The sequence below is a fragment of the Amblyomma maculatum genome, chromosome 4 (assembly GCF_055883805.1).
Source record: "Amblyomma maculatum isolate TAMU_Amacu chromosome 4, ASM5588380v1, whole genome shotgun sequence".
NCBI lineage: Eukaryota > Metazoa > Arthropoda > Arachnida > Ixodida > Ixodidae > Amblyomma > Amblyomma maculatum.
In genome coordinates this window covers 149,663,003-149,690,246 of record NC_139347.1, presented here as the reverse complement: position 1 = coordinate 149,690,246, position 27,244 = coordinate 149,663,003, and the positions used below count along the sequence as shown (strand labels likewise).

General features: G+C 42.7%; 1 protein-coding gene across 10 annotated transcripts in view; it reads left to right on the top strand.

The window, feature by feature from the left end:
* The window catches only part of LOC146193294 (phospholipase A1-like), a 95,833-nt gene extending 68,985 nt beyond the window's left edge, over window positions 1–26,848 (top strand). For 5 of the 10 annotated variants that reach the window (XM_084602667.1, XM_084602666.1, XM_084602669.1 and 2 more), the window contains 4 exons: window positions 1,477–1,723; window positions 12,280–12,468; window positions 20,743–20,982; window positions 26,640–26,848. In XM_084602667.1, coding sequence (XP_084458793.1) covers window positions 1,477–1,723; window positions 12,280–12,468; window positions 20,743–20,982; window positions 26,640–26,698 — 735 coding nt within the window. In that variant the 3' untranslated portion in view covers window positions 26,699–26,848. Of the gene's footprint in view, window positions 1–1,476; window positions 1,724–12,279; window positions 12,469–20,742; window positions 20,983–26,639 lie in introns of those variants that run through there. The other 5 variants (XM_084602668.1, XM_084602672.1, XM_084602673.1 and 2 more) reach the window with 5 other exon arrangements.
* The last annotated feature ends 396 nt before the right edge of the window (window positions 26,849–27,244 follow it).

The following is a 27,244-nucleotide window of genomic DNA, read 5'->3' as shown; positions in this document are numbered from 1 at the left end:
GTGCGAAGAGAGGATAACCGATGGTCGCTGAGGGTAACAAACTGGATTCCAAGGGAAGGAAAGCGTAGCAGGGGGCGGCAGAAAGTTAGGTGGGCGGATGAGATTAAGAAGTTCGCAGGGGTCAAGTGGATGCAGCTAGCACAGAACCGGGTTAAGTGGAGAAATATGGGAGATGCATTCGCCCTGCAGTGGGTATAATCAGGCTGATGATGATATCAATTGATTAATTGTCAACTACGCACTATAAATGTTTATAGTATCATAAACACTTGCTTTTCATGCTAGCATTTGGACTCCTCTGAACCAAGTTCTATTCTTTTTATTTGTTTAATTCCTACAGTAATCAAACAATTACAATGATTTTATTACCACGTCATCGCATATCATATACATATCTATGAGAACATAAAGTAACTATGATACAATATTTTACACAGCCCCTGATTTTGTCCGACGCACAAGGGTAATAACTACTTTTTTTCGAAGGAACGAGCTTTATAAGGTGTCGCTTAATAAATTCTCTTCTGTACTACTTGAAAAAAACGTCAACTCCATCTAGCAGTGGAGTTGAAAAGTATTAAGGTGGTAAAATCATTCTGGCCAGCCAGAGGAGTACATAGACTACGAGAAGCAAGGGCGCCTCGCCTGCAGCGTTGCCGTAAAGCAGAAAAACATTAAGGACCAGCATTCACAAGCCGGATTTCACATCTCAATTTTTTAGCCACCTTATACAAGTGCAGCTTTGCAGCAAAATGTGTCAGATGAACTCAGAATTTAAGCATAACGTAGACGAACATGGTGAAAAAAACACATAGGAGCGCACCTCGAAAGAAACACAACTTTATAAATGTGTGCTTGCTTTTTTGTATTATTTGAACCATTAGACATTAAACATTAGGCGCATATCCTCGACACAAGGGAGGATACAATCGGCTTCTCTTCATCTCAGGGCCAGCTTAGCCAAGCAGCAGCTGAGAGTGGCACGACGATTAGATGTATCTTTTAAAGGCCCCGTTGAGTTGAGGAAGCATGGTGCCTCGTCATGGAAGGTGAAGGAAAAAGGAAATAGCGTAAGCAAAAGAGTATTCGCAAATTCGGCCGTTTGTTTCATAGAAACATGATGCATTGTCGGAGGCCTTTATGAAGAAATCCCAACACTATCTTCGGTGCTTTGTTCTTGACAACGCGGCCGTTCACTCTCTTCATTTTGTGCGTGATAGGAAATATTGTGTGAAGAAATATTACGGCCATAAAACGCTTTGCAATTTGCACTACTAGCGCCCGAAATCTTGTACGCAGATTCCAGGTATAAACCTCCTGCAATGCATCAGCTGTGCATGAGATATCTTGCTCATCCTAGTTCTGTAATTTGTGTCTTTCTTGTCAGGGTAATCTTTCACTCGAATGAGCAACAGAGCCACAAATGCGCTATTGGAGATGCTGCAGTTTGTAAGCAAGTTTTAATGTGTCTTCTAGGTTGAATGCGATGTAATTACCGTCGACTGGAAGAAAGCGGCTTCATTTCCTTATTATGCAACAGCGGCCGCCAACAGCCCGTTGGTAGGTGCCGAAATCTCGGTACTTCTTCAAGAAATGCACTTCTCATTTTCTCTGTCGCCAGAAAACGTACACCTGATTGGCTTCAGCCTTGGTGCGCATGCAGCAGGGTTTTGCGGTCGACACTTTCACAACAAAACTAGAAAACGGCTGGGACGAATTACAGGTATTTAAAACTCTATTTTGAATGAACTGTACCATGAAGGGTATTTGGCCCTTATAATGTGCAGCACTTCTAGGTGGAAAATAGGGTGCTGGTTTCGGCTTGTAATGTAAGATGATCCGAACTTGGCACAGAGATATCGCTTAAACCCTAAATGTTTCTGCGATCATGTTAGGGTTGGACGTTCAGCTTGGCACTCCCAATTGTAGCTTTTATTATAGACACCGCGTTCTAATATAACACCGCTTCACTGCAAGCGCACATTCTTCAACATAAGTGTAGTTCGTTCAACAGCGGCCTTCCCCTCATCCATATATTGTTATTATTCGAATTGCTAATTTAGGGAGTAAAATATCTTACCTAATCAAGAAAATAAAAAGTGTTCGTTTATACATACGCTGGGAACAGTGCGACTTCCAGTGATGAGCATATTTTCACTAAGAAACATTTTGTTTCGTGTAACCAACTGAACCTTGATGTCATCTTTTAAACATGTGTGCGCCGACAATGTGCTGTTCTCCCGACGTTAGTGTCTAAAGTATTGCGAGTAATGAGCCACACCGGCATAGAGATAAAAAGTAACATATTTTTCCATATCAAGCGAATAATACATATCAGGTATAATTTTTGGCCGCCGATAATTCATGATAGTGGCATAATTACGTGGCATACTTACTGCATGTCATCGAAACTAGAGTTCACGCATAGTTACGCACAACTGCGCCTTTAATCACAAACAGTAAATATATACAAGAGGCATGCAAGAATCAACCACAAAACAAAAGAATCAAGGAGGCGCATCTAGGTATGTTAGTCTTAGGCTAGTGACTCCTTAAGCGAGGCTGAACACAGTCTCACAGCTAGTGAGTAGACGTGCGTCGCGGTAGGTTTCGCCGTTACGCGGCTTAGAGGTTATTTAACTATTATAGGCGACCTCTCACAGCAGTTACTTATCAATATTTGCTGTGTTGTATGTTAATCCTCCGCGAGGCACCTGACCGCGTTTCATGGTGAGTATAGTCGTTTATAAGAGTTATGTTGCCTAGTTGTGTGCAAAAGGGGACTCCGGAACTCTGACGGAAACTGTTTGTCACATTTGTAGACTGTGGGGAGGGAACGTGACACCTACAACAATGATCGGTACGTATATCACTCCAGTTTCATTTCCACTCCTTAATTCACGTACATTCTGTGCTGAAAGGCGGCTGCACGAGAATATCAAGTCATTCTTTACTATTGGACAGAACCTCAGAGCTTCCAGTCTCATTTAAGTGCGGGATGGCCCTTTTCTGCAGGAATGACTACTGCCAGTAGTCCCCGCTACATTTTAGTCGTGCCTGAAAGCCTAGGCTCCTCTGTTTACTCGGTCATGCATAACGACCCCGTTCCGGGATACCTAAAGTTTGTGCCGAAACTTTGTAGTGGTGAAAAAAGTTTCTACCAGTCGCGGATGCGTAAAATCACTTAGTATGCGACGTACTCTCCCCTTCTCTTTTTTTTTGTCAAAAAAGCCTCACTGATTCCTTCTGGTGTCCTCCATTCATTGACGCCTTCAAGACCACTTTTTTAGAAGGTCTTGGAGAAAACAAATCTGGAAACGAACGCGCTAATTATCAAAAAGCCTTGAAACACTAACAAACTTCAGCAGATTATCATGCGACACAGAGTAGAAAGGCCAAGTAGAAAACACAGTACATAGTTAGCCCCCTGTCTGCGTCCGTCTCTCTTGTTCGTGTTAGTGTGGCAACTGCGCTGTAGTCCTCAGTAGAAAAGCATTTGGTAGGCGTTTGCGGCTTAGCGATCAGCAGGTATTAGTATCTCACGAAAACTGATACTGCTACACTTTTAGCATGAGTTTTCTATCTGAATTCTAACGGAATAGCTAAGTGGGCCACTTAGTGATACATAGTTATAAACAAAAAAGCGCCGAACAGTGCGCTGTTTTATTTATTTCTGATCTCCTTGGTTATTATGTTTCGTACATCGCCTAGCTTCTCTAATATAAGCGTCGTTTGAACCTATGTTCACGGCTTTATATTTGTGTAAAGGACCGCTGGTCAGCTGGGGACCTGAGGTGGCCAATGGCAACGCCACAGGCACGAGAGTCCAGCCCAACAATGTTTGTTGTTTTCCTGCGCTCGGCTTCAACTTCGTCTTTATGGCTGCTACTATATATATATGTATGAAAAGGGTTAAATGGGTATAGAGAAACAGAAGTTATTGCACGACCATTTTTGTGCATATCGCTGCAAATATATTTAAATAAATTGATTGTTTTAACAGAATATAATTTCAAAATGTATCAGTTCAAAGCTCACTGCAGGTGGTATAATACTGACCTATAGATGGCGGAACAGATCGAAAATAGGAGTGATACACCAGCAAAAATATATTACTGGTGCCGAAAATAACATTGAATGTCACTTTTTTAATTCGGGATTTAATTTTGTAAAGAAGTCTACCGGCGTTTCCCTGTCTTAGTAAGATTATCGCAAGTTGCTAAGAAACGTTAGTTTCCAGAGAAATAGAGTGATTGTTTGATGTTGGTGTAGGACTGTTTAAGCAATTTTATGCAGCAAAACATTATCGGCTGGCGTTATTTCTTTTCAACTGATTATAGCGTGAAAGCACATGAATCTGCACTTTCAGCAGCACATATGCTGCCATCTGCGAGCTGCCGGGTTAACAGGTGAAACTTTATTAGCGACCGTGGTCACGACTGACACAACAGCGCGCATAAACCCAAAGGCCACGGGTTTGCGGCACCATCTGGGATCACTCGCTTCAGCTTTTGTGTTTAAGGCTACTTATGCTTGGTTATAATGAGCGAATCCACTATCTGCTGTGGTCAGTTGTTAAGACGCTCGGCTGTTAACCTCCGTTGCGATGTTTTTTTGTTTTTTTTTTTTTTAGTGTCAAATCATTGCTCGATGATTACTTATCAATCGACTGGCGAATCTTTAAGACTCATGGGGAGAATCGCGTTTTAATTACTCGCGTGAGACCGCGTAGTTAGGACCTCACGAAGCAGCGTAGCCAAATCTAGAGTGGCTAGGCAGCGTTAAGCCCCACCATAGAGAGGGCCGAGTAAGTTCAGGTGACGACAAACACACCTCCTGTCGCGTTGCTTGACAGGAGGTGTGTTTGTCGTCATATGTGACGGCTTCAGGCCTTTGAATGCCTTGGGATCGAGCTGCATGCGAGAACCAGTGCTGGCGAAAACACGTCGCCTGTTCGAGAATGGTCCAGTTTACAACGAGAAAAATGTCGGCGAAGGACTTCACCGCAAATTGGCGTTAGCGACGAAACAACAGGCTCTGAAAGCGTCGCTCGGCAGTGCTGCTGTTCTAACGGGCGGCGTCATTTATGGCAGAAAAATAGCAACTAGGTATGTGGAGGCTCCGCAAGAAGTGCAAGGAAAAAGCGCGGCCGACTCAATCATTTATGAATGAATGAATGAATGAATGAATGAATGAATGAATGCATGCGCTAGCCGCGCGACCTCATTGCACTGCCCCAATCCCGCTCCGTTTCGTGCACGTGCAGGCCTCTTGCGCGGCACGGTACTGTCAGCGCCGCTGCTTCAGAAAAATCTGCTTGCTTGACTTTTATTTCTGGTAAGCCTAACTTGAATAAGTATGATAACTTCATTGGTAACGTATACTCTTTGGAACAGACAGTCGACAACTACAATACACGACTGGGCGCGAAACGGGCCTCAGAATTCAGCGATTGCATCGCATGCGTCGTGTCCTTTTTAATTGTCACTTCAAGCCTTAGCTTATAAACAAGTCGAATAGAAGCCAGCGCAATAACTGTATTAATGGGCCCTGTGTATCGTTAATATCGGGGCTGGGTAAAAAGCCGTATAATTGTTTGCGCGGTTTTGGTGATTGATGATTGATTGGTATACAACAGGTGACGACGAGTTAATTAAATTAGTGTAACTACAAGAGCGCGATGTCAAGTTAGTTTTTCTCTTTTTTTGATTATGCAAGCTTGCCGTAAGGGACATTATAAAAAGCCATGTAAATAGGTATTGCATACCTAAAGAACAGCGCTGGGAATGAGACGAAACACAAAGAAACACAGACACAGGGGCTGACTAGCAATTGAAATTTTATTTCAGAGCAAACGCATTTAAAGGTACATGAAGGGAGGGTACATAAAGGAGGTGGAGCCATGGCGATGCTGCGCGACCTCCGATACACAGTGTAGTCATGCCAAAAAAGATGAAAAAGGAAACGTCAAAGCAATAAAGCGATGTAAATCCGGAGCACACACAGATGAAACCAGATAAAAACACAGTAGCGTAGCCAAAATGGTATGTAAAAGCGATAAAAGACGCTGGCAGAAAACCGGAGTAAAAACACAGCTTAAGGCTATTAAAATGGCATGAAACGTGGGAACGAATAAATGGTTAACGTGCTCTAAAAAATCGCGCTTCTTTTTTGACAAAAAAGAGGTATGCTTACATATTGCTCGTTTGCGCAGTGATTTGAAGTACTTCGGCGATTTCTCTAGACAGCCGATATCCTCCTCGGCCAATAATGCTACAAACATTGCATTCAGGGATACAGATATTGTCAGGGTTGTCATTCTTATATTGGTTGCAGTTCTTACATTCTTCCACATCATTCATGCACCCCTCCCCCCCCCCCCCCCCATTTCATGTACTACCTTTAAATGCGTTTGCTCCGAAATAAAATTTCAGTTGTCAGTCCGAGCCTGTGTTTGTGTTCCTTCTTCGTTCTTCATGTTTCGTCTCGTTCCCAGCGCTGTTCTTTAGGTAGGAGTGTGACTAATCTATTCAAGAAAATAACAATATTAAAAAATGGGTTTCAAAGGTGTGATAATTCTCAGAATGAAAAGCCATTGCCTGACAAGGCTAATAAAATTTAGTTTTTTAACTGACCAATTAATTTTTTGAAATATTCGAAATGATAAAAAATGTTTTCAAAGATATAAAACTGCTCAGAATGGAAGGCCTATGTTTGCTGATGCTAGGTATCGCTATATAAATTTATTTCAATAACTATAACAAAATAAAACATAACAAATAACAAATAATGAATTTTAGCGGGCAAATCATCATCCCTGTGTCTGTGTGAAACGCTATCCAAAGCATCAAACCTGACGCCGGCCAGAAACATGAATGAAAAAAAAAAAAGACATGACATTTCGGCTCCCATACGGGAGCCTTGCTCACAGTAAAAAAACAAGAAATGAAGGCAAAAACAAGAATGAAAAAAGAATGTTTCTTTTAATAAGGGGCGCAGGAGCATGCGTAAGCAGTTGTCAGATTGCCACTTTTACAGTTCAAGGTGTGACTGGTCGTTTGTATGGCCAATGGTTTGAGGTGAAGGGGAAGGAATTTTTTTCTTTCAGTTGCAAGAACATGTGCCTTGCTCCAGTCGATAACATGCTGTTTTGATTGGGAGTTCTCGGCGATAGCACTCGGAATCTATTTTTTTTGTGACGTAATTTTTATGATCATTTAGATACCTTTTAAAATTACCGGTTTCGCCGATGTAAAGACAGTCGCAGTCACAGGCTTCCTTATGGGAGACAAAACATCATGTTTTCTTTTTTTTTTCGTTTCTGTTTTTGGCCAGCGTCAAAACTATCACGTTTAGCAATCCATCGCGATCAGACGAGTTTTCGTCAAACTTTCGATTTCTTTATCAAATGCGTCATACCCTTAACGCGGTGCTTATTAGCCCTCCTAACTTTCGAAATATATTCGAAATACCGAGCACTCTATAAGCACCACGAATCGATGCCATCAATGGCGAACACAATCGATATTTTCTGCCCTGTAAATACCAGGGCCAGCTTGCACGATAATAGCCGAGCTGAGTCCAGACTAAATGGTGTCTTTAGAAGGACCAAGCTTATTTAAGACGGCTCGTGTTCCGAACGTCAAACGCTTCGGGTTCATGTTCACCAGAGTGGCTTCCCAGAACGGCCTCAGCAACCACTGGGGCATTTTTCCTCGTAACACAATCTTAAGCCGCAAAAAGCAATGGCACGGATTTTACACAACGCAAAACTGACGGAAAGTGTACATCTTACAGCAGGGACAGTGCCAGCGCATCCCTGTATTTCCCTAATTTCTCTACTTAGACACCTGGCGTCCTTGTGTCTTAACCAAGACAGCACTAGAGTCGTAATCATACAAGCGACTTATTCAAGTCAGAACTGAAGCCCAGTCTTGACTCCAGTCTTAAGCGGCCATGCTAGTGGCCTATTCTTTAGACTCCAGTTAACTCTAGACTTAGCTAAGACAGTCTTAAGATTGTTTTGTGCAAGCGGGCAGGATTTTATTTTTTACCTAGCATGACTATAAAGTGATCTGTTCTATCAAGGATGAAAGTTAATTGCGTGCGGTAAATGTTTGTTGGTGCTAATGGTATCTTCTATTGACTTTTGTAAAAAGATTTGTAGCCAAGAGACACGCGTTCTCCATCTTTGAAGCATCCCCAATGATATTTTGTGAGGCAGCGTAACTAGAGCTCTGAAAGGCTTGTCTAGGCTAGAAGCTTTAACCTGAGAGGCTAGCTCTGAAGCAGCTATATTCTCATATATTTTGGTTCTGACCCCATGTTTGGACTTCACGGTGTTGTGAAAATCTGGGCATTACAGGCGCACATCTGGCTCTGCAACCACAGTGTTCCGTACCGATGGTGCAAAACCAATGCACGTGAGACGCACGCGTAATTAACTACACCGCAAGCACATGCGAAATAGTGTTTATTGTTTCTTTTTATATAGTGCCCGATTATTCGACAGCGATGCTAGTTTGGGAATCTGATAGCCCTTTCACAGCAGTAATAGTCAACACTAGCTAATATTTGTTTATTCATAGCTGGTATCATCTGCCCATGAGAAGTTATAACTTTTCTTCTGGTATAGAAAGTGCCCTTGGAAAGCTAGTAACTTTGGCCTTCGTGTATATTATTAAGTAAACTCAAGCACCAGTAGGGAAATAGTCAATGTTCTGACCTCTCGCCCGCCAGTTGGAGAAGAATTCATGCTTTATAATTCAGTGCTTCGATAAAAGCAATGGGTCAATTCGGAAACCGCGAGACAGTATTTCAGGCGAGCAACATTGCACTGTTAGTTTGATGAGCATATAGCGTGTCACGGTGGTGACGATGTCAGGTTATAAGCTGCTTCCACTTATTGAATTAACCATTCCTGTTCACCTCCCACCTCCTTCTTCATAGCAGAAAGGAGGCCAGCATTCTTGAACGAAAGCCTAGCGAATGAAATATTTTATATGTTTCTGGGAAAAGCCATCCCCTGAGATAGAGCGCGCACCCTGAACTGCTCCCCTACTACTCCCTGCTCATACAGTGGTGCGCGCTTTTCTTAGTAGCCTCTACGGCTCGCCGCCAGTGGAGGCGCAGCGCTAGCGTCACGCGCTGTAATTGAACTAAGGTTCCGTACACGGATGTACAAATGACAAATTTTTTCAAGGCTGAAAATAAAAAAAAGAAAATACGGGTTTTTCTGTTAATATTGGCAAATTCGTAAAATACTAGTTTAATGATTAAAAATCTATAGCTTCATTGAAACCTCAGCCTTTTTTTCCTAGCTTATCTCTGCTTGTACATATGTCGCACCATTTTTGCTTCGTGTAAAATATAGTAAGTGACTAGTTTTATGGATCTAGAAGGTTGCTGCCATATGTTTGGCTGCCTGCAAGGAACGAAGTCTGCGAAAAGGGCTGGTTTATAACTAGCTTTGCCAAGTTCAGTTCTCCCCTGTAATAGTGCTACGCTCTCCAGTTAGAGACCACTACTTTTTTCTGCAAACAAAGACACAATGTTTATTGTTGCCAAAAGCGAAACCTGAAACTTAGCTGTCCTTTATTTCTATCGAGCATTTTTCTTTCTTTTCATATATGTATAGAATTGTGCTATACGAGGCTGACAAGGTGTACAGTTGATGACCTAAAAACAAGCTCTCAGAATGTTACTGCTGCTCACGTTCCCATATGAACATCAAAACAGCAAGAAATTTTCTTATATCACCTAGATGTCTTCATACCTCGCGTGTTGACATCTAAAAACTAAGCACTCTCTTAATATTTTCCGCGTCGCATGGCAACAAGTGTAAAGCTGGTTAAACATAAAAGCAGCATTTCAACATTTTAAAGCGTTTAAGTAGAAAGTATTAATGGCGAAGCTTCTAAACTAAACCTAAATTGCGAAACTAAAACCAAAATATAGCCTGTAAGATATAGAGTTCTTCAAGTTTTCAAGTTATCTCCCTATTTAGAAGCTGCAATGTGTCTATTTGGAATTAGCAGAAATATATTACCCTTTTACAAGACCGTCACTGGATATGATATTTTACTGCTTTCGGAGGTTCAGAAAAAGAATGAGCGAAAACAGTGCTTTTCTGAAAATGTTTTTTGTCCACGATCCCTACGGAACAAGCGCACTTACCATGTTGAGCCTGGGCGCAAGTAAACGCAGCTTTTCATTTACATATTACACGCGCATCTAAAGCCCAAAAATGAAAAATGCAGAAAGAAGCTGGCAAGGGACCGATCAAGGCATTAGCGCCTTTTTTTTTCTTTCTCGCAGATCCATGATTTTTTTTCTCGCGGTTTCTCTTAGATTCATAGCATGCCGAAAAGATTGGCTCGTTGGGCGGGTGTTATAGGAAGGCCAGTAAGCATGCCTTGTCAACCGTAATCAGTGTGCGATGGTAGCGCATTTCATCAACGAAAATGAGCTTGCAGCTTGGACCTCCGTATACCGCAAGCATAGGGAAAGCCGACGGGTAAGCTGGAATTTAACGACAATGTCTAGATAAGTATGGTCGTTACAGGTGTAATTTTGTTGTTGCTACTAATGATGAAACGTGCTATTGCCTGAAACAAGAAACGTTTGAGCGCCTTGAGTGCTCGGTGCAAGAGGCTTTCAGTGCGTAACTCAGTACGAAGTTGCTACTCCGGACACAGGGTATCGCGGGGCTCCGCACACCGCAGTTTGGGTTGCTCGCACCTTAAAAGCTATATATACTGGGAAATATGGTGCAGCAAAACTATACTTGGAAGTTTTGAGCATATATTGGGTCTAACATCGCGAATAATGCTGCATTAAAAGTTCTGTTCAGAGAGCACAAAGGCATTTTTTTTTATTTCTCCTCACATGAGATTGAGCTGACATTCCAAACTGCGTCTACACGGCTTTTTAGCTTATTTAGATGTTCCGTCATTTAAGAGGCAGACTCGATATCGTCCAGCTTACCAGTATACATAAAATTGTACAGAGCGGAATGCGCACTACTGAGAGTGCCGCATGCAACTAGCGTGTTGTGGGCATGGTTAGTTTATACGTTCTAACGTCATTTCCGCTCAGCCAGTAATCCATTTATTCTCCCCTTAGCGTCTGAACGTCATTGACACCATAAGCCAATGAATTTCACTTACTTTACTCTAGCAAAGCAGCTCTCCCCATTCTCATTTTTACCAGAGTCAAAAATTTATACCGTTTTGTCCGCTCAGCTACGAATCGCTTTATTCGGCCGTTGGCGTCTGCGAGCTATTGACCATATCAGGCAACGAATGTTACTACGTTTGCTCACGCAAAGCCGATATCCATTTTTCTCATCATGCTTCCCTCAGGGATTTACCGGAAAGCGGTGGGCTTGGGTCTCTTTCACAATTTGGGCAAACTTTCAGCAGCAGTATATGCGCTCATTATTAGTCTTGTTCGCATCAGTAGGAGTCAAGGAATTGCAAGAGCTCAGTGAATACATAAAATGAATCAATCATGCTCTGTGGGTAAAAAACGCGAAAGCATTAGAAACACAGCCGTAGCAAGATACACGTGGTTGCTTCTAGGCCGCCGTGTTATTGTCGTCAGCCAATCGGGGGTGGTACATTCCTCTGAAAAGTCATTGTAGGGGGCCTAGAGATGTCTCTTTTCCATGAATATATACCTGCCGGCGTCCAATCTTTCCATATGATTCCCAAGGACCCTAAGAAATTATACTTAGCTTAGAGAATTTAGAATTGTAGAAATGGTGAGCGTCATACATGACAGTTGGCAATAAACGGTGCTGTAAAGGGGATCTTATATACGAATTTGTTTAAAAACTGGTATCAAGTTTTGCGGCTATGGTACTAAAAAAAATAGACCCTTTAGAACCACCTCGCATCATTGTGATGAAACTCAGTTTTCTCCCAGGTGTTTTATTTTAATGCTAGGAAACAACGGGAAGAAGACGCAAACTTCTTATCCGCTTTACTTTTTCAGGAGTAAAGTAACCTCATGCGAAAACTGCTGCTCGTTTTTTTGCAAGCATGAATGTGTTTATAGAAGCCCAAACAATAACCATACGTTCCCTTTCAGATTGTTGGGTCAACTTGCGAAGTGAGGAACCCCCTTGAAACTTGTTGAGAGCTCTTTCATACTGTGTAGACATCTTCTTTCTCTCCTTTAACACCGGATTAGAATCAAAGATATAGAAAAGAAGTATTTATATCAGCGATTGAAGAAAACCATTCCACAGTGTCTGTATTTGGTTTCTTTCTCTAGGTCTGGACCCCGCGGGGCTTCTTTTTGAAAATCCAAATGCGTCACTGTCATCTACAGATGCTGAGTATGTGGACGTTATTCACACAAACGGAGGGCAAATGACTGATTTGCATTTCGGAAAGATAGAACCAATGGGGCACATTGACTTTTACCCTAATGGTGGTAAATTTCAGACTGGATGCACAGGAAGTAAGAACATTTCATTTCATCTCATCTTTATGTTCCATCCTCATTCGGAACGTTTTCTTAAATACCATATACATTTCACCTCAGACAAGAATAAAATGACGACTCACTTGGTGAAAGCTTCCTCTCCGCGTAAAGAATTGAAAAGCTTGCCTTCAATTTATCTTACACTAGCGAACACCGTGTCCTCCCAAGCAAGCCGTTCCGTAATACTATCAAGATGAACGCCTGAGATTATAATTAGCCTTCCTATCTTGGAATTTTTTGTCTTCACATCTAACACAATGCGGGGTAAGAATGAGTCGCTTGAAAATGTGCCACTGTAAGGCTTTCACGCAACCAAAGCTGTAACTATTCAAAGTAACAAGGCACAGGAGCAGGCCTGAATAACCATGTAGGCCTAGTTCCGCAATTAGGGAAAAGAAAATGGCACTGTCCGTGACACTACAAGGACAACCATGTGTTTTTGTGCGGCACTTGGACCAATAAAGAATGTGGCGAAGTATATCTTAAAAAAGCCTCGCTGAACTTTGCCATGGAGAGGTAAATGAAGCACAAAATAATTTATTAGTAAATCAGTACCGTGTGTTCAAGGGCGCGTCATTTTATTAAGAAGCTATATCTAGGATGCGTTTGATGGCTCAGGCAAGAAACGCGGAGCTTTACCATTTCTGTATTTTGCAAAATTCATTTCCCTTCGTTTTACAGTGCTCTTGATCCTGCGGCAGCATAGCTTTTATATAGGAAAGCGTTATAGGTGTGTACCTAAACGTGATGTTGTTTCTTGCTCAATTTGAGCTTACCGGCATGAAAACAGGGAATAGGGAAGAGATATTTGTTAAAGCATGCTACGCTTCAGCGGTACAGCAGCCTGTAAGTACCAGGGAACCTAAAATCAAAACCAAGTTTATTCTCAATATCTCTGTTAATTGCTGCCCAGTCGACAATATGTAACTCACGAAATGGTGTTTACATTATTCAATGTGCCGTTTTCAGTTCACTTCCCTTTTTTCTATACCAGCGCGCCGAATACGGGCTGAAAATATTTTATGCTTAATATTTACCGATATTTATTGAAGTTGTTTCGCATTACCAATGCGAGGTTCAGTCACGCCAGTTCAATGCTTTATGTGGCATTTTATAAATGAAAGAGAATTTCTATGGTAGTATCTTGTGACCAAGATATTTAACAGTTCAATGCAGTCATAGCTAAGTTGCGGCTCTGAAATATCAGCGCATACAAGGAAGGAGAAAATTTGCAGAAGCATTACCTCTAGGATTTTTGATGTCGTAACGTTATGAGGCAGAAATAAAAGTAGACTGTAAAACGACGGTCCAAATTTTATTCATCATCATCATCATCAACCTGACTATACTAACTGACTATACTCTCTTGGCACTAGGGACAGGTTATTATTCAGCTTGAAATAAGATGACGAGGCGACATTGAACAGCCTGTCCGGCGTTAAGCACCGATGCTTGGCTGTCTACTAAAGCACCAGTGCCCGCAACAATGAGAGACCTAAGCAGCAGAAGCAACCGATCATGCGTTGAAGCAGGGTAAACAAAACGACTCAGATAGTATGTCAATAGGTATTTTTATTAAGGCTATATAAGAATATCTATATCGACGCTATCTACAAACTAACTGACAATGGCCCACAGAATAACAAATACTATACAGCCTTCACCGATTAAGATAAATAACATTAATCACTCGAGACCCAAGGCCACTTGTGTTAGTGGCTTTTGGCTTCTCCTTATACCTGTCATTCCCTGGATTTGTTTGCTAGTCGAGACCTCAGCATTCTTGCAGGCTCTGCGAAACCAAGTTTCGATGCACCATATTAGAAAGTGCTGTGCGGTGGCTACGTAGAATTCATACTCCTTTATAAGAAAATTATAAAATCAACATAAGCAAGGGGTCAGGAATATACTCCAAATTTCTCCAATATAGTCTACGACAACGGCGGAGCTCGTAGGAAATATTTATTTCCTTTCCGCTGTATTTTCTTGTAAGAGAGTGGCTAGTTAATGCTCCAAACTAAACTTCAGAAGTAGCCAGAAGGCAGCCAGAGGTCCAAACTGAAATTTTCATCTGCAGGCTAGATCACAGTGCAGTCATTTTATCGCTAGACACTTATGAAGAGCGACGCAAAAGGTGGTTTCGATGCTAAGTAATTTGATATCTGAGCGCGTGTGTTCACTTCGCTGAAAACTATGCATCCTCATTATCAGCGGCACGAAGTAGAAGCACGGATACATTCTGTCCACTCATGCCACAGTCCTTCGATTAAGCAACAATACATAGTGGCCAACCGGATAAATTTAATGACGACTAGTTATTGCATGATTCCCATAGGATAGATGTACAAAATATCGGGGTGCTCTCTGTGATACAGGCTGGTGGCATTGTTCACAATGCTCAAATTTTCTATTATATTTCTGTGTTGGTGTTTTATATCGGTTCATAAATTCGACAACATTACAATAATGTGATAAGCAATAGTGAAAAGCAGTCAGGCGTTCCGCTAGTGACGAAGAGCGAGGTTAATAAACGTTTTATAAACTATGAAAAGTGGGAAAGAGGCTCTGGAGGATCTGGCAACTACATATTTGTAGAGGAAAGGTGCAGATGGGGGGGGGGGGTCGTGCTAGAAATTTGACCACCGTAAGCAATGCCGCATCTCGTCATTGTTGCCATAATTGTGAAAGAGTGCTCTCATCAACTTAATGCGTGAGGAAGAGTACGATAAGGACTTATAGAGAACTATAAACAACTCAACTTAGTATTCGTTAAGCAAGAGGAATTTACTAAGATACTTGCTAAGATAATCAGGAAAGCTTAGCCTTCAATCTATCAGAGCATCAATTAGGTTTTTTAAAAGGGTACTCTACCACCCACCGTACCCTCACTGTGAGCTTGACGGCAGAAAAATGCTCAAATATAACGAATTTCTATGTATAGCATTCATCGGTTATGAAAAGGCATTCGACTCAGTAGAAACCACGGCAGTCATACAGGCATTGCAAAATCGGGTTGTAGATGACCCGTATATGAAAGTGTTAGAAAATATCTATAGTGGCTGCATAGCAACCATAGTTATGCATAAGAAGTAGTCAGACTTGGAATGGGGAGCAGTCAGGGATAAGGCTAATGAAGAATACCTCAATTATCAGCTATTCGATAATGACATTGCCTTGCTAAGTAACTCATGGGATGAACTTGGAAGCATGATTGATGACCAAGAGAGAAAATGCAGGAATATAGGCATGAAATTCAGTATGCAGAAGTCTAAGGTTGTTCAACAACCTCCGGAAAGAGCAGCAGTTTATGTAACTTAGGGAAGCACAGGAAGTAATAGGCGACTATGTCTACTTAAGACAGGTAGTAACCGCATATCCCGACCATGAAAGTAAAATAAGAAGGAGAATAAGATTGGGGATAGTGCACATTTCGCAAGCACTCGCAAATTATGACTAGCAGCTTACCGGTATCGCTCAAGAGGAAAATATACAACAGTTGCATCTTACCAGTACTTACCTCAGGGGCTGAAACGTGCAAGCTAAATGAGAAGGTTCTACTTAAGTCGAGAACAGCGCAGAGTGTTATAGAAAGAAAAATGGTAAGGATAACGTTAAGAGATAGGAAAGGTGAAGATAGGGTACACAAATAACTCAAGTTGCTGACATTCTAGTGGAAATCAAGAAGAAACGGCCATGGGCAGGACACGTATTGCGAAGAGAAAACAACCGACGGTCGCTTAGGATAACCAACTGGATTCCAAGGGAAGGAAAGCGTAGTAGGGGGCGGCGCGGCAGAAAGGTGGGTGTGCGGAAAAGGTTAAGTTCGCAGGGGTCAAAGTAGATGCAGCTAGGACAGGGCCGGGTTAATTGAGGGAATATGGGGTAGGCCTTTGTCCTGCAGTCTATATAATCTGGCTGATGACGTTAGCTTCGGCCTCGATCCACCTGCCGGGGTCATATGCAACATTCTCTACTCAGAGAGTTTTGCGACTGGTAGCAAAGTGATTCCGAATGATCCATCTGCGCAATCGCATCCTGCCGTTAAATGCGGAAAATTGAAGAAAAAGGTGTGTGGGTGGGAATCAGTAGTTGTCAGTGCAGCATCATCCTGCCTGTGTTCATGTGTGCGCGTGCGTGTGCGTGTGCTTCTGTCTGTGTGTGTGTGTGTGCGCGTGCGTGCGTGTGTGTGTGTGTGTGTGTGTGTGTGTGTGCGTGTGTGTGTGTGTGTGCGTGCGTGCGTGCGTGTGTGTGTGTGTGTGCGCGTGCGTGCGTGCGTGCGTGTGTGTGTGTGTGTGTGTGTGTGTGTGTGTGTGTGTGTGTGCGTGTGTGTGTGTGTGTGCGTGCGTGCGTGTGTGTGTGTGTGTGTGTGTGTGTGTGCGTGCGTGTGTGTGTGTGTGTGTGTGTGTGTGTGTGTGTGTGTGTGTGTGTGTGTGCGTGCGCGCGCGCGCGCGCGCTCGTCTCGTCTGCGTATTGTCTTCTATTCGGCTGTGTGTTGCATCAAATTTTGTTTTGTTTTGCAAAGTTTGTTTCAGTTCGCCGCTACATAGAAGGCATGTTTAAGATGTTCATCGTGAAATCTGTTCTCATAGCTTATTTATCAGCGCCGAATGGTGAATCACATTTGTTGACGCGTACAATACTTTAATGGCAGAAGGGCTTTAGGGGTCCATTGTATAGGGAGTTAGTTTTCAGGCATTTGACTTTTCTCAATAAAATTATCACAGAGCAAACGGATGCATTTGTTGCGCATCCCATGCTGTAACAGCAGCGCAATAAAGTGGTCCTCAAAGGACAGCCGAAGAAACAAAATTCTCCTTCGCGTTCATTCGGTATATCTGTTTACTCGCCTATGGTTTACTGGCATGTCCTCTTAGGATGGTTGATTACATGAATGGTTGATTAGAAACTAATTACTTGGTTTACCGCCAGACAAGAAAATAACTAATAAATACGCTTTCGACAGCACATCATTTGTCCATAATGGGCATTCAACAATGTAGACATAAATAGACATTGAAAACTAGTTGAAATTTATCTAGCACAGCGAAATACTTCCGCCTAGAAAATATCAGTGCACGGGCCCTAAATTAACGCAACAAAATTTTACTTCCGCTGGTTTTCTTCTCCTTGCTAGTGGTTTTCAAAACAGATCGCAAACAGATATTATGTTGCTTATGCAAGTAGGTCTGTTGCAAGCGTATTAAAGACTACTGCTCGCTATACTACAAATGAAACATTTGCCACTCGGAAACATAGGCTGTCTATTCTTTTTTCTGCATATATACGCGCGCAGCGGTAGCAAGTATTGGCCAAATGGAATTCGTTGGGCCATTGAGGAATTTTAAGAAGTGCCAGATCTCGGAAGGCACACCTATTGTCTTTTCTTATTTGCGCATGATGCAGGCCATTCCACTTCTAGCCGTGTATTGCACTTTTCTTGAATCATGCTTTTAGTGGGCACCATCGCGTGAAAGGCCAGGCACAGCGTACTCTTTCCAAAACTCAGTAGAACTTGCGTGCGGGCTAGTTGGTTACAGGAATCTGAAAGCTTCTAGCGCTGCATTGTCTGCTACAAACACGCACACAGCCACAAGAGATTACAAGACGTTCACGCCGATGATACGCACAATGCCAGCAGGCTAATATTTGTCGTATGGAGAAGACGAAAATATGACAAAGAAGAAGAAAAGAAAGGGTGCAATAATAATAAGAAAAACTAGGAGAAAACTTCGGGGAAAAATATTTATAGAATATAAAACCAAAATACTGGCAAATTGCGCCTATCTTCTTGTCGTATTGTCCAAACGAAGCAGTAGCAATGTCTTCTTGCTGAGCACTACAGACAGTACACTCACGCATTCTCCCACCTAACCCGAAATTATTGTAAGTACTTCAATAACCTCTCGTCTCAAAGGGTCTTTTGCCCGAGCTAGGACCTTGGTTTCCGTGATCCTGGTTACAGAATGCTCACCCTTTGCGTGCTGTTGAGTGCCATCTTTTCTACAACGAGAGCAATGGTTTGCCATATTTCCTGGAGCCGACTATCCTGCACACGCATTCCTGTGCTCCCTAACCTCTAACTGAGTCATCGGCCTGTTTACCCCACATACGCAATCCCACATGTCAGAGGAATCTTGTACACAACATCTTCGCTGCCGTTGAGGAAGCGCTCCTTGCAGCACGCCGCAGCCTTCTTGGCCCCGCTCATTATGTTCCCCTTCCTGTGACGGACTCAACTTGTTCGGTACACACATCACGACCCTAATATCAAATAAGCTCGCGATCTTCTTTAGACGATGTGAGATGCCGTGTAAGTAGGACGGAACTACACCCTGTCCGCTCTGTTCACTTTCGTTATGCCTTCTTGCTAACTGTCGAGTGGTCTTTAATTAGGTTTTGAGCTACATATACCAAAGAGGCACTTAGAATATTCACTTCTATTCGACCTCCCAGTCTGTAGATTGACACTCTCGCCATCAAGTAAGGACAGTACACGAGCGAAGCCTGCCGTAAGCACGAGATAGAAAAACGCCTCTTGACCAACTTTGTATGGCCTGAGCATAACGAAGGTCTTTTACCCCTCAGTCCTGTGAAACAAACACGTGTGATCTTCGTTAAGCACCAACCTTATATCCAATTACTAGATTTCTGAATTCTATGGTAGCTCAAGCGCGAAATCAAGCCCGGATGTGCATTTGGGAAAAGTGGCACAATGCGCTCAACTTTGCTCTATGTTCTCTTTGTACCCTTCTTTTTTTTCTGTGGTCATATATTGTTCTTCACAGCACAAATAATAGCCAGTTGCTAGCGTGCGTGTCAGCGTGAAATTCTTGTTTAATTGTTTGTGTCTGTGTCTGCCTTTGTGATATACAATGCAGCTCCAGAAGTTTTCAGATAACTACCAAAGCTATCTTGCAGATTGGATCACTTGCTGCGACTCCTTTTTTCGCAAGCGTAGTTTTGCGATGCAATTATGAAGCTAAACAGGGTGTCATACGGAGTCACTGAAACGCACCATCTGACAAATAGGGCAACATCAAAGGAAAAATACGCACATATGAGAAGGAACCATTAAGCATATTTGAACGGAAGGAAGAAAAAGAAGATGGAAAAGGGCTACAGAGAACAAAACATACAGTCAAATGTAAAACTAAATGCATAACAAATGTGAATAACTTCAGATAATGCAGAAATGTACCATTCATTCAACGCACTAATCCTTGCTAATCCCATATATTTGGTCAATTTCTTGAAATATATGCTGGACCGTAGCTTACAATCTAATCAGTCTTAATCACTAAATAATAAAGGTACGTGGGTAGGTAAACTTTACTGTTTTTATTTGAGGGTATTGTTTTTGGCGACCAAAGTTTTTCGGGTGTAGGCACGATGCCGAATTTTAACTGTTCATTAGGTTTTGCGATGTTCTTGCCCCATGAATTGCTAAATATTGCTTAATCATCCGATTCGTTCGTTGTTGTGACGTAACCTTGAAGTGGTGACGACCCTTTCGACATTTCCTCCCATGGACGGCGATGTTTATCCCTAAACAGCAACGTAAATACTATCGCTAAGAATTTGCTTTTTCATCATCATTTCTGCAGGAATTAATCTCAACTTCAAAATTATGTTTGCTGCTCCGTGGTAGTGGTGTTGCACCTTTGTAAAAACTAAAGCCAAACCATTTTTAGATCCTCTTTCAGAGTGTTGAGCCTGCTAATATCAGCGCGTTGGTTTTGCCTTCTACTGCCTTGCGTAGACGAGCATAATGAGCTATGCGATAACGGAAACAGTCATGGAGCATCACAATATTTTCCCCAAAACATAGCAGAAAATACACGTGCTCTTTACACGTGCGGTACGTGTCGGGGAATTTTCCGGCTCGCTCTCTCATTGTGATAGAGGGCACTTGTCATGTAAAATGTCCCCGCTTGTTTATCTTTGTAGAAAAAACTACTAATACAGTAAAAGCGTCCTTACCCCACGTAATTGAGAATACATCCTTGTTTTATGCCGAGACTGTTTGCATAAAAATGTATTAGCAAAGAAAAAGATTAACTCCGTTTGAAAATCCGCCATTTGCCAGGTTTTCGTTGCGCTGAATTTCGAGGACAAGTTATATTCCCGTAGCCTGTTAGATTTGCCTAAATGCGCGGCAATCAAGTGCCCATTATGTATGAAGTTGTTAATTTACTAAGATATAAACACACAATATTCAGAGAGCTGAAATGTCATTGTAATAATTTTCAGGCATTTCCGATCTAACCTGCAGTCATAATAGAGCTTGGTGGTACTTCATTGAATCTGTAAAAAACACGACGTGCTCATTTAAATCGATAACCTGCGAAGCAGGCTGGTACTCCTACAACTCGTGTTTGTGTAATACTTCCCACAAATCTGCTGTGATGGGTTATTACATTAAAAACGCTGACGAGAAAGGACAATATTACCTCAGAACGAATCCTGATTCGTCATTCTGCATTGAGACGGGTGAGTAATGTCAACATATTTAAATGGTGTGCGTACCGAAAACGTGTTCATTGGCCTTACTAAACCATCGCTAAGAGGTCGAAACCAATCTAATGCGGCTGTATTTTATTCAAGGTGAAAATGAAAAGCCGCCATGTAACTCTTTGTGCACATGTAGTATTAAAAAATTTCTTATATTTAGAAAGTGTACATTCTGCTTCTAATCTACATAGAAAGCTGAAAAACACTACCTGGTAAATCAAGGAATCGGTCGAAACATGAAATCTCATATTTCCGGGCAAGACGAGACTATTTGATGACTTGAACCCGCAAACAAAGTGAATGAAGTAATTAATCTTTCTTAGACAATACCATTATTGACAACAGGGATTCAAACTGACTACCGCAAGTCGGAGACTCTACCAGAAGCCCACTAACATTCGCCTTCAAGACTTGACAAAAATTGGGCTCAAAATTACATCGCGTGGTCGATAACCAGTGTGACACACCTCATGAAAAATCATGAATTTCAATATAAAAACAAACAGTAAACAATCCTTACGATAAAAAATAATTTTTTTCGCCTCTGCAGTAAATATAAGGGACGTTCATGAAGTTCGTATTACCAGCATCATAAGTTTCTAGCAGGCGATCTAAGGGAGGCGTCAAGAGGAACATACGTTTCCGACTTGTAGCAGTAGAAAAAAACTGTGTTCTAGGAACATCGCTAGAACACAAACTATAGATGGCGGCGTCGTTTCGGAAATGGGAAGCGCTCGCCAATATCCGCCCTCTTTATGGGAAAGGTCGCAATTGTAGGAAAAGTCATGCAGAGATAGTGGTGGTGTGCAACAAAAATGGCCCACCTTTCATAAAAATTGCAAAACGGCACAGGTGATTTTAAATCGGTAGAGCAGGCCTGAACGCCCAAGAACGTATTGAGAGACCATCCCTCAATTATGAGCCATAAAGTGATGTGAGATGGGAGGTATAGTGCTATCTGAGAGGCAGGTTACCGTGACATAAATATTGGAACGGGTAAATGTGAGTGGGTGCTCAGTGTAAACCCTTCTTTACAATGCCTTGCGCTTGACGAAAGTTGCCACGCTTGCGGAAAACATCACTGATCATCATCGCATGCATGGGTTGCTTCACTCAGCCCAGATGGCGGTAGTCTTAGGGAAAAAAAACTACTGTCCCATTGTACATAAACTGCTCATTTCGCATCAAGTGCCGCATTTGTATTCTCTAACATAAAGAACAACTGCGCGAGAAACAAAGACGCAACGACAAGGAAGTGATTTCTGAAGTGAAGCTCTTCCCTGTCGCAGAGCGAAGAGATGTGCAGAGAATAATTCCGGCAGTTCGTTCAACATTACCAAGCTGTAAGAGAAGTCCACACTTTTTGGAGGAGAATACGCAGATGAACATTCAGCTGACTGCCAAATATAGCTTCTCTGCCTGCATATCCTCATGCCAATTATGTACACTTTATGAATGCCCCGCATACGTAGCCGAATGAATTTCTTTGAATACTTGTGTTTCGTTATACGAAAACTAAACGTCAATTCCTGAGCATGACAGCGGAGTGCATTTTAGAAGTGGTCTTGCGTTCACACTATCACACGATAAATTTTGTTTTTGGTTACCGTTGCGCAACTCGTTAGTACGTACACTCCCATACACATTTACAGCGTGTCGAGGTAGATTTGGTGATCTGAAAGGAGATGTGAGCTGTTCAGTTGGAAACCAGCTAGCTACCTGTAGTGAGAGAAGGGAGTGGCCATTTGGAGCCCAGCTTTTGCTCGCTCTCGCCAGAGAAAAGGTGAGCGCCGGAGTTAGTGAGCAAAACAATCTTTATACAAAAGACACGATACAAAGGAATTAACTTGAATACTTTGAACAGAGTGAAAATGTTCACAAAACGTGAGAAATTACAGCCCAGATGCTTCCCAATAAGAAACAATACACGATAGAATCATAAGAATAAACACCAAATTGTTCACCGTTCACTGTCGCAAATCAGCATCTGCAGATTCACGCCCTGGACGTCTTGTAGAACGGTGTCGCTCCATCGCAGATCAGGATTGCCGAACAGCGGGCTGACCCTTGGATCCGAGGGGTATACCATTAGATGACTCACTCAAACACAAGCTATCTTGTCGGCACGACGTCACGCGATGCCAATTTATAGCATGCATGGCATCTGGCTGTCACAAAGCGCCACGGCAGTTGCTTACATACACATAAATTTCGTAATGCGAGTGGTCTCTCTTCCTCCCGCCGCGATGCGCGTCGTCATTGGACAGACATGGCAGAACTTTTGGAGCCTACTAGCGCCTCCTCGGCTGGCTGAGTGATCACCACCACCTCGTTATGAGGATGGGGTGATGCCTGATACCTGAACAGCTATGTTCTCTCCCCACGCGAAGAGTAGAGACATCTCCAATGTTTTCGATCGTTCAAAGGAGACACCTTGCGTGCACTTCCCGCGAGTCGTGTTAACTTACCAAAAATATGCGCCGAAGTTTGTGACACACAACCAATAGTTTTATTGGGTTTCACCCATGTTAGTAATAACTCGGTTACCGGCAAGTCAAGGTAGGAAAAGAAGCCCGCGTCTACGGCTTTGTCATATCGTGCTGATGTCAACAAGCGTGTCTCCGGCATTCTAGCAGCTGTCTTTATATAAACTGAAACCGAAAGTTAGGCAGGTATTGGATTTCGCGCTCTGTGTTCGCAACAAAACTTAAGTGCTGAGCACGGAGTCGCCAGTTGTGCTCGGCTGAACAGAACTGCTCAACCGGTTGTGATGGAGGCTTTTTTATGACTTTTTCGTCGCTTTCGCTTAGGAGAAAGCTCAAAACTGCTCTTTTAACAGCGTAGCCCATGTGTTAGCAGCGCAGCAGAAGGCCATCGATGAAGATCTACTGTAAAGTGTTCCGAGACCAAATTTTCGAGCTGAATATAGAGCAGCTGGGGTGTCTTCGAGACGCCATGTGTCGAACAGCTGCATTAACAGTCGCTTTCCCTGGTTAGCGACGCCGCTCGGGGGACCGCCGAAAAAGTTGTGCCGCAGAGCGTTTCCGGGAAACAAGCCCTCCCAAACAGAGGGGAGCGCAGCTACTGCCCCGTCTTCATTTTATTTAAAACCTCTTGGAGGTTACAAAAACGAGAAGTTCCCGTATTTTAAGCGGGCTTGGTGCGCGGCCGACGCCGGAGCGAAAAAAAGAAGGAAACAAAACATTGCAATCCTGGCTCTGAGGAGCACAATCAGGCTGCCGTTACGACGTGCAGCGGGCTACACATGTAAGCGCCAATAAGCAAAAAAGGTGTGCTTTAACGCGGCCTTACTGTATGGTTTGGTCTGATTAGACGGGCTAAGAAAACAGCTGTGACAGATGTGACGGATTGCGTGTGTCTCTTCTCTTCCGTCTCGACTGTCTGGGCTGTTGCGTCGTTCCGGTCAGTACTTCAGTAGTACTGGAGTTCAGGTTGCTACGCTTAAACAGGGTCAGAATACAGTGAAAAGCAACACCACGATTACACTTTGCTTCATTATAAACGGAATGGTTTTTCAAACCCTTATTAGATTCAAAGGAAGGTTTTAGCAGAAACGTACTCGCGGTTTTTGTTATTTTTCCGACGATCAGAAACACTCAACGATGGTTGTTTTGGCATCTCTAAAGACGGGCTTCAGGCGAGGGAAAACGGTGCGTGGTTTCTCTCTCACAAAGGGTGCATCCCGAAAGATGCCGACGATCCCTAGATCTCCTACAACTGATTCCTTAAACCAACAAACATTGTATTTGCCTTGTATGAAACAGCATATTTTAAACCGGAAAATTTGTTACAGCACTAAGGTTGACGACAGGCACAGTTCCTCTTTCGTTATTCACCCCATAGGTGGGTCGATTGGCCCGCCTGCTGTTCATTAAAAGTGCCAGCAGTTGACTATGTTGCTGCTGCCCCATCTATGGCATCAATAAAGAGTCACGCCAGTGTGTGCGTAACGTTCTGGGTTTGACGTCTCACCTTGCAACGTGGATTTAAAGGTGTACATTACTGCAATGGTTAATTAGACTGCAACTGCACAGACATCGAAGCTTCAGCAGGCACAGCTGCCTACCGCTCATATCCCAACGTTTATCTTACGTTGCGAAACACAGCGCTTCCATTATTAGGCGCTAATGCGATAGTAATTCAATGATACAGAAGTGACTTAGGAGCGACCTCGAGCATTATTTAATACTTTTTACTGCATGGTCAATTTGCTGAATTCATTATCTTAGACGCTTATAAGATGCTTTAGGAATGACCGCATTTGTTCTCCACACTCACTTTATGCCTCACATTAATGATTTTGCGCAAATGAACTACATCGTCATCTGTTATCTGCTGGCATTAGTTAGTGAGGCCCGCTGGACAGGGCGTACAACGCAGCACCCTTCGGGCAACCTCCGCTAGATACACAATCCAGAAGCCATCATAAAAATAAAGCCCTCTTTCGTCATCTCTCTCTGTCTCTTTCTCCACCCCGTGTCCCCCCTTCCCCCCCCCCCCCCCCCACCGAACACGTCCTCCAGAAGTACCATTTTTCATCGCACCAAATAAGTGACGCAGATAGATGAGCACGAACACTGCGCAGCAGGGAGAATATCACTAATGGCCCAGGCAAAAATGTCACATGCTCTCCGCGAGCTGCCCAGTTGCGGCTACATGGCTCAGTAAAGTAATAGCGCTTCGAATCACAGGCTACATTTAAACTTATATATTTTAGATCCACCTAACTCATAAAACACTAACCCCTTGAAACGCAATCCACCCCACTCTTACAAATTATTTCACCCATAAACTTCCTTGGAGTCATTGTGCAGGATAACTGCCATACCAAGGGTTTGCAGCACACCACAGAATGTTCCGAAGTAATCTAGGATTACTTCAAAGGGGGGCCTCTCGTCTTGAGTGCGTTATCTGGTCCTTGGTGCGATAGGGTTTATGCTGCATTCTGCATGAGGGGAAAAATCTTTAATACTTCAAGTGGAGGATCGATAGACAGCCTTTAAAACTAGCTTTTTTTCTTCCTCTATATCAGTGTGTGTATGTGATTGCCTTTTAAACTAATGTTCTTTTCTCCCTCATTCAATATTGCTTTCCGAGCTTACTACGAGGCAAGCATCTCTGGCTTTCATTAACATGCAACTTTCCCTCTCCACCACAATGCACCGCATCAGCGGAGCGAACACGCGGCAGCAAAATAGAATCCCGCGATGTGAAGCAAAAGCAAGCAGCCCGCCAAAAGCTCCACCCTGAAGCCTACTACCCTCCAACACTCCTAGCTACCGTGATACTTACGTCTAAAATAAAACCACAAATACAATATCTAGTCTACAATGCTATGGAGAAACTAATTAATGATAGAATGGAATTATTTGAGTTTAGGCGTGGAGGAGCTGAAAACAAAGGAAAATATTAAAGGAGCATCAATAAGAAAATGCAAAGTGCCATTAGCTCACTGGGTAAGCAAATTTTTCGAATGAAAAATTTCAATGAAATCCCATTCAACGAATTTAGTTTATTACTGGAGTACGCTTCTTTTTGGGTTTCACAGTGTGCAGTTACGTTTATTTTTCATTACAGATATACCAAGTTTATGCCTGCTTGTTGTTCTGTTACAGAGCCGAGCTGTGAAGCAACGTCTGTGACCGACCACACAACAACTAAGCCACCACGTTAATAGAGGGCATTGATTGACTTAAATCATAACTACTTTACCTACTTCGCGCAAGCATATTTTCATAAGAAATGCCGCAAACATCACCTCATGAAAAGCATCTTTGAAGAGATGTAATAAAAAATGGAGGAAAAATAAATTACTTTCAAGTACCTGATGTTAATCTTGTCTGTACCTAATGTATCAAATATTAATCGCATATTAACCGGATTTATGTACTGATTTTCAGAATTATAGTTACACACTGGCGTGTCCTAGTTCAGCGGCATACGATGACAAGTTTAAATATGCTTGCGCGGGCGCAGTACAGCACGCTATCTTTCGCCACTCCGGACATTTTCGTTGTAGATAATAACATAACCCGCAGTTCTTGAGTGACCAGACCGATGTATGGCTCCAGATATCTGCAGTGAGGTGACAGTTTTAAAATAGCTGAAACGATTAGTAGAGAATGTCATGCTTACCACCGCGCAGAGAGCAAGAACTCACAGACGAAGCCTACATCTTTTTAATAGGATTTCCAGACATGTCCCACTAAATTTCTCATAA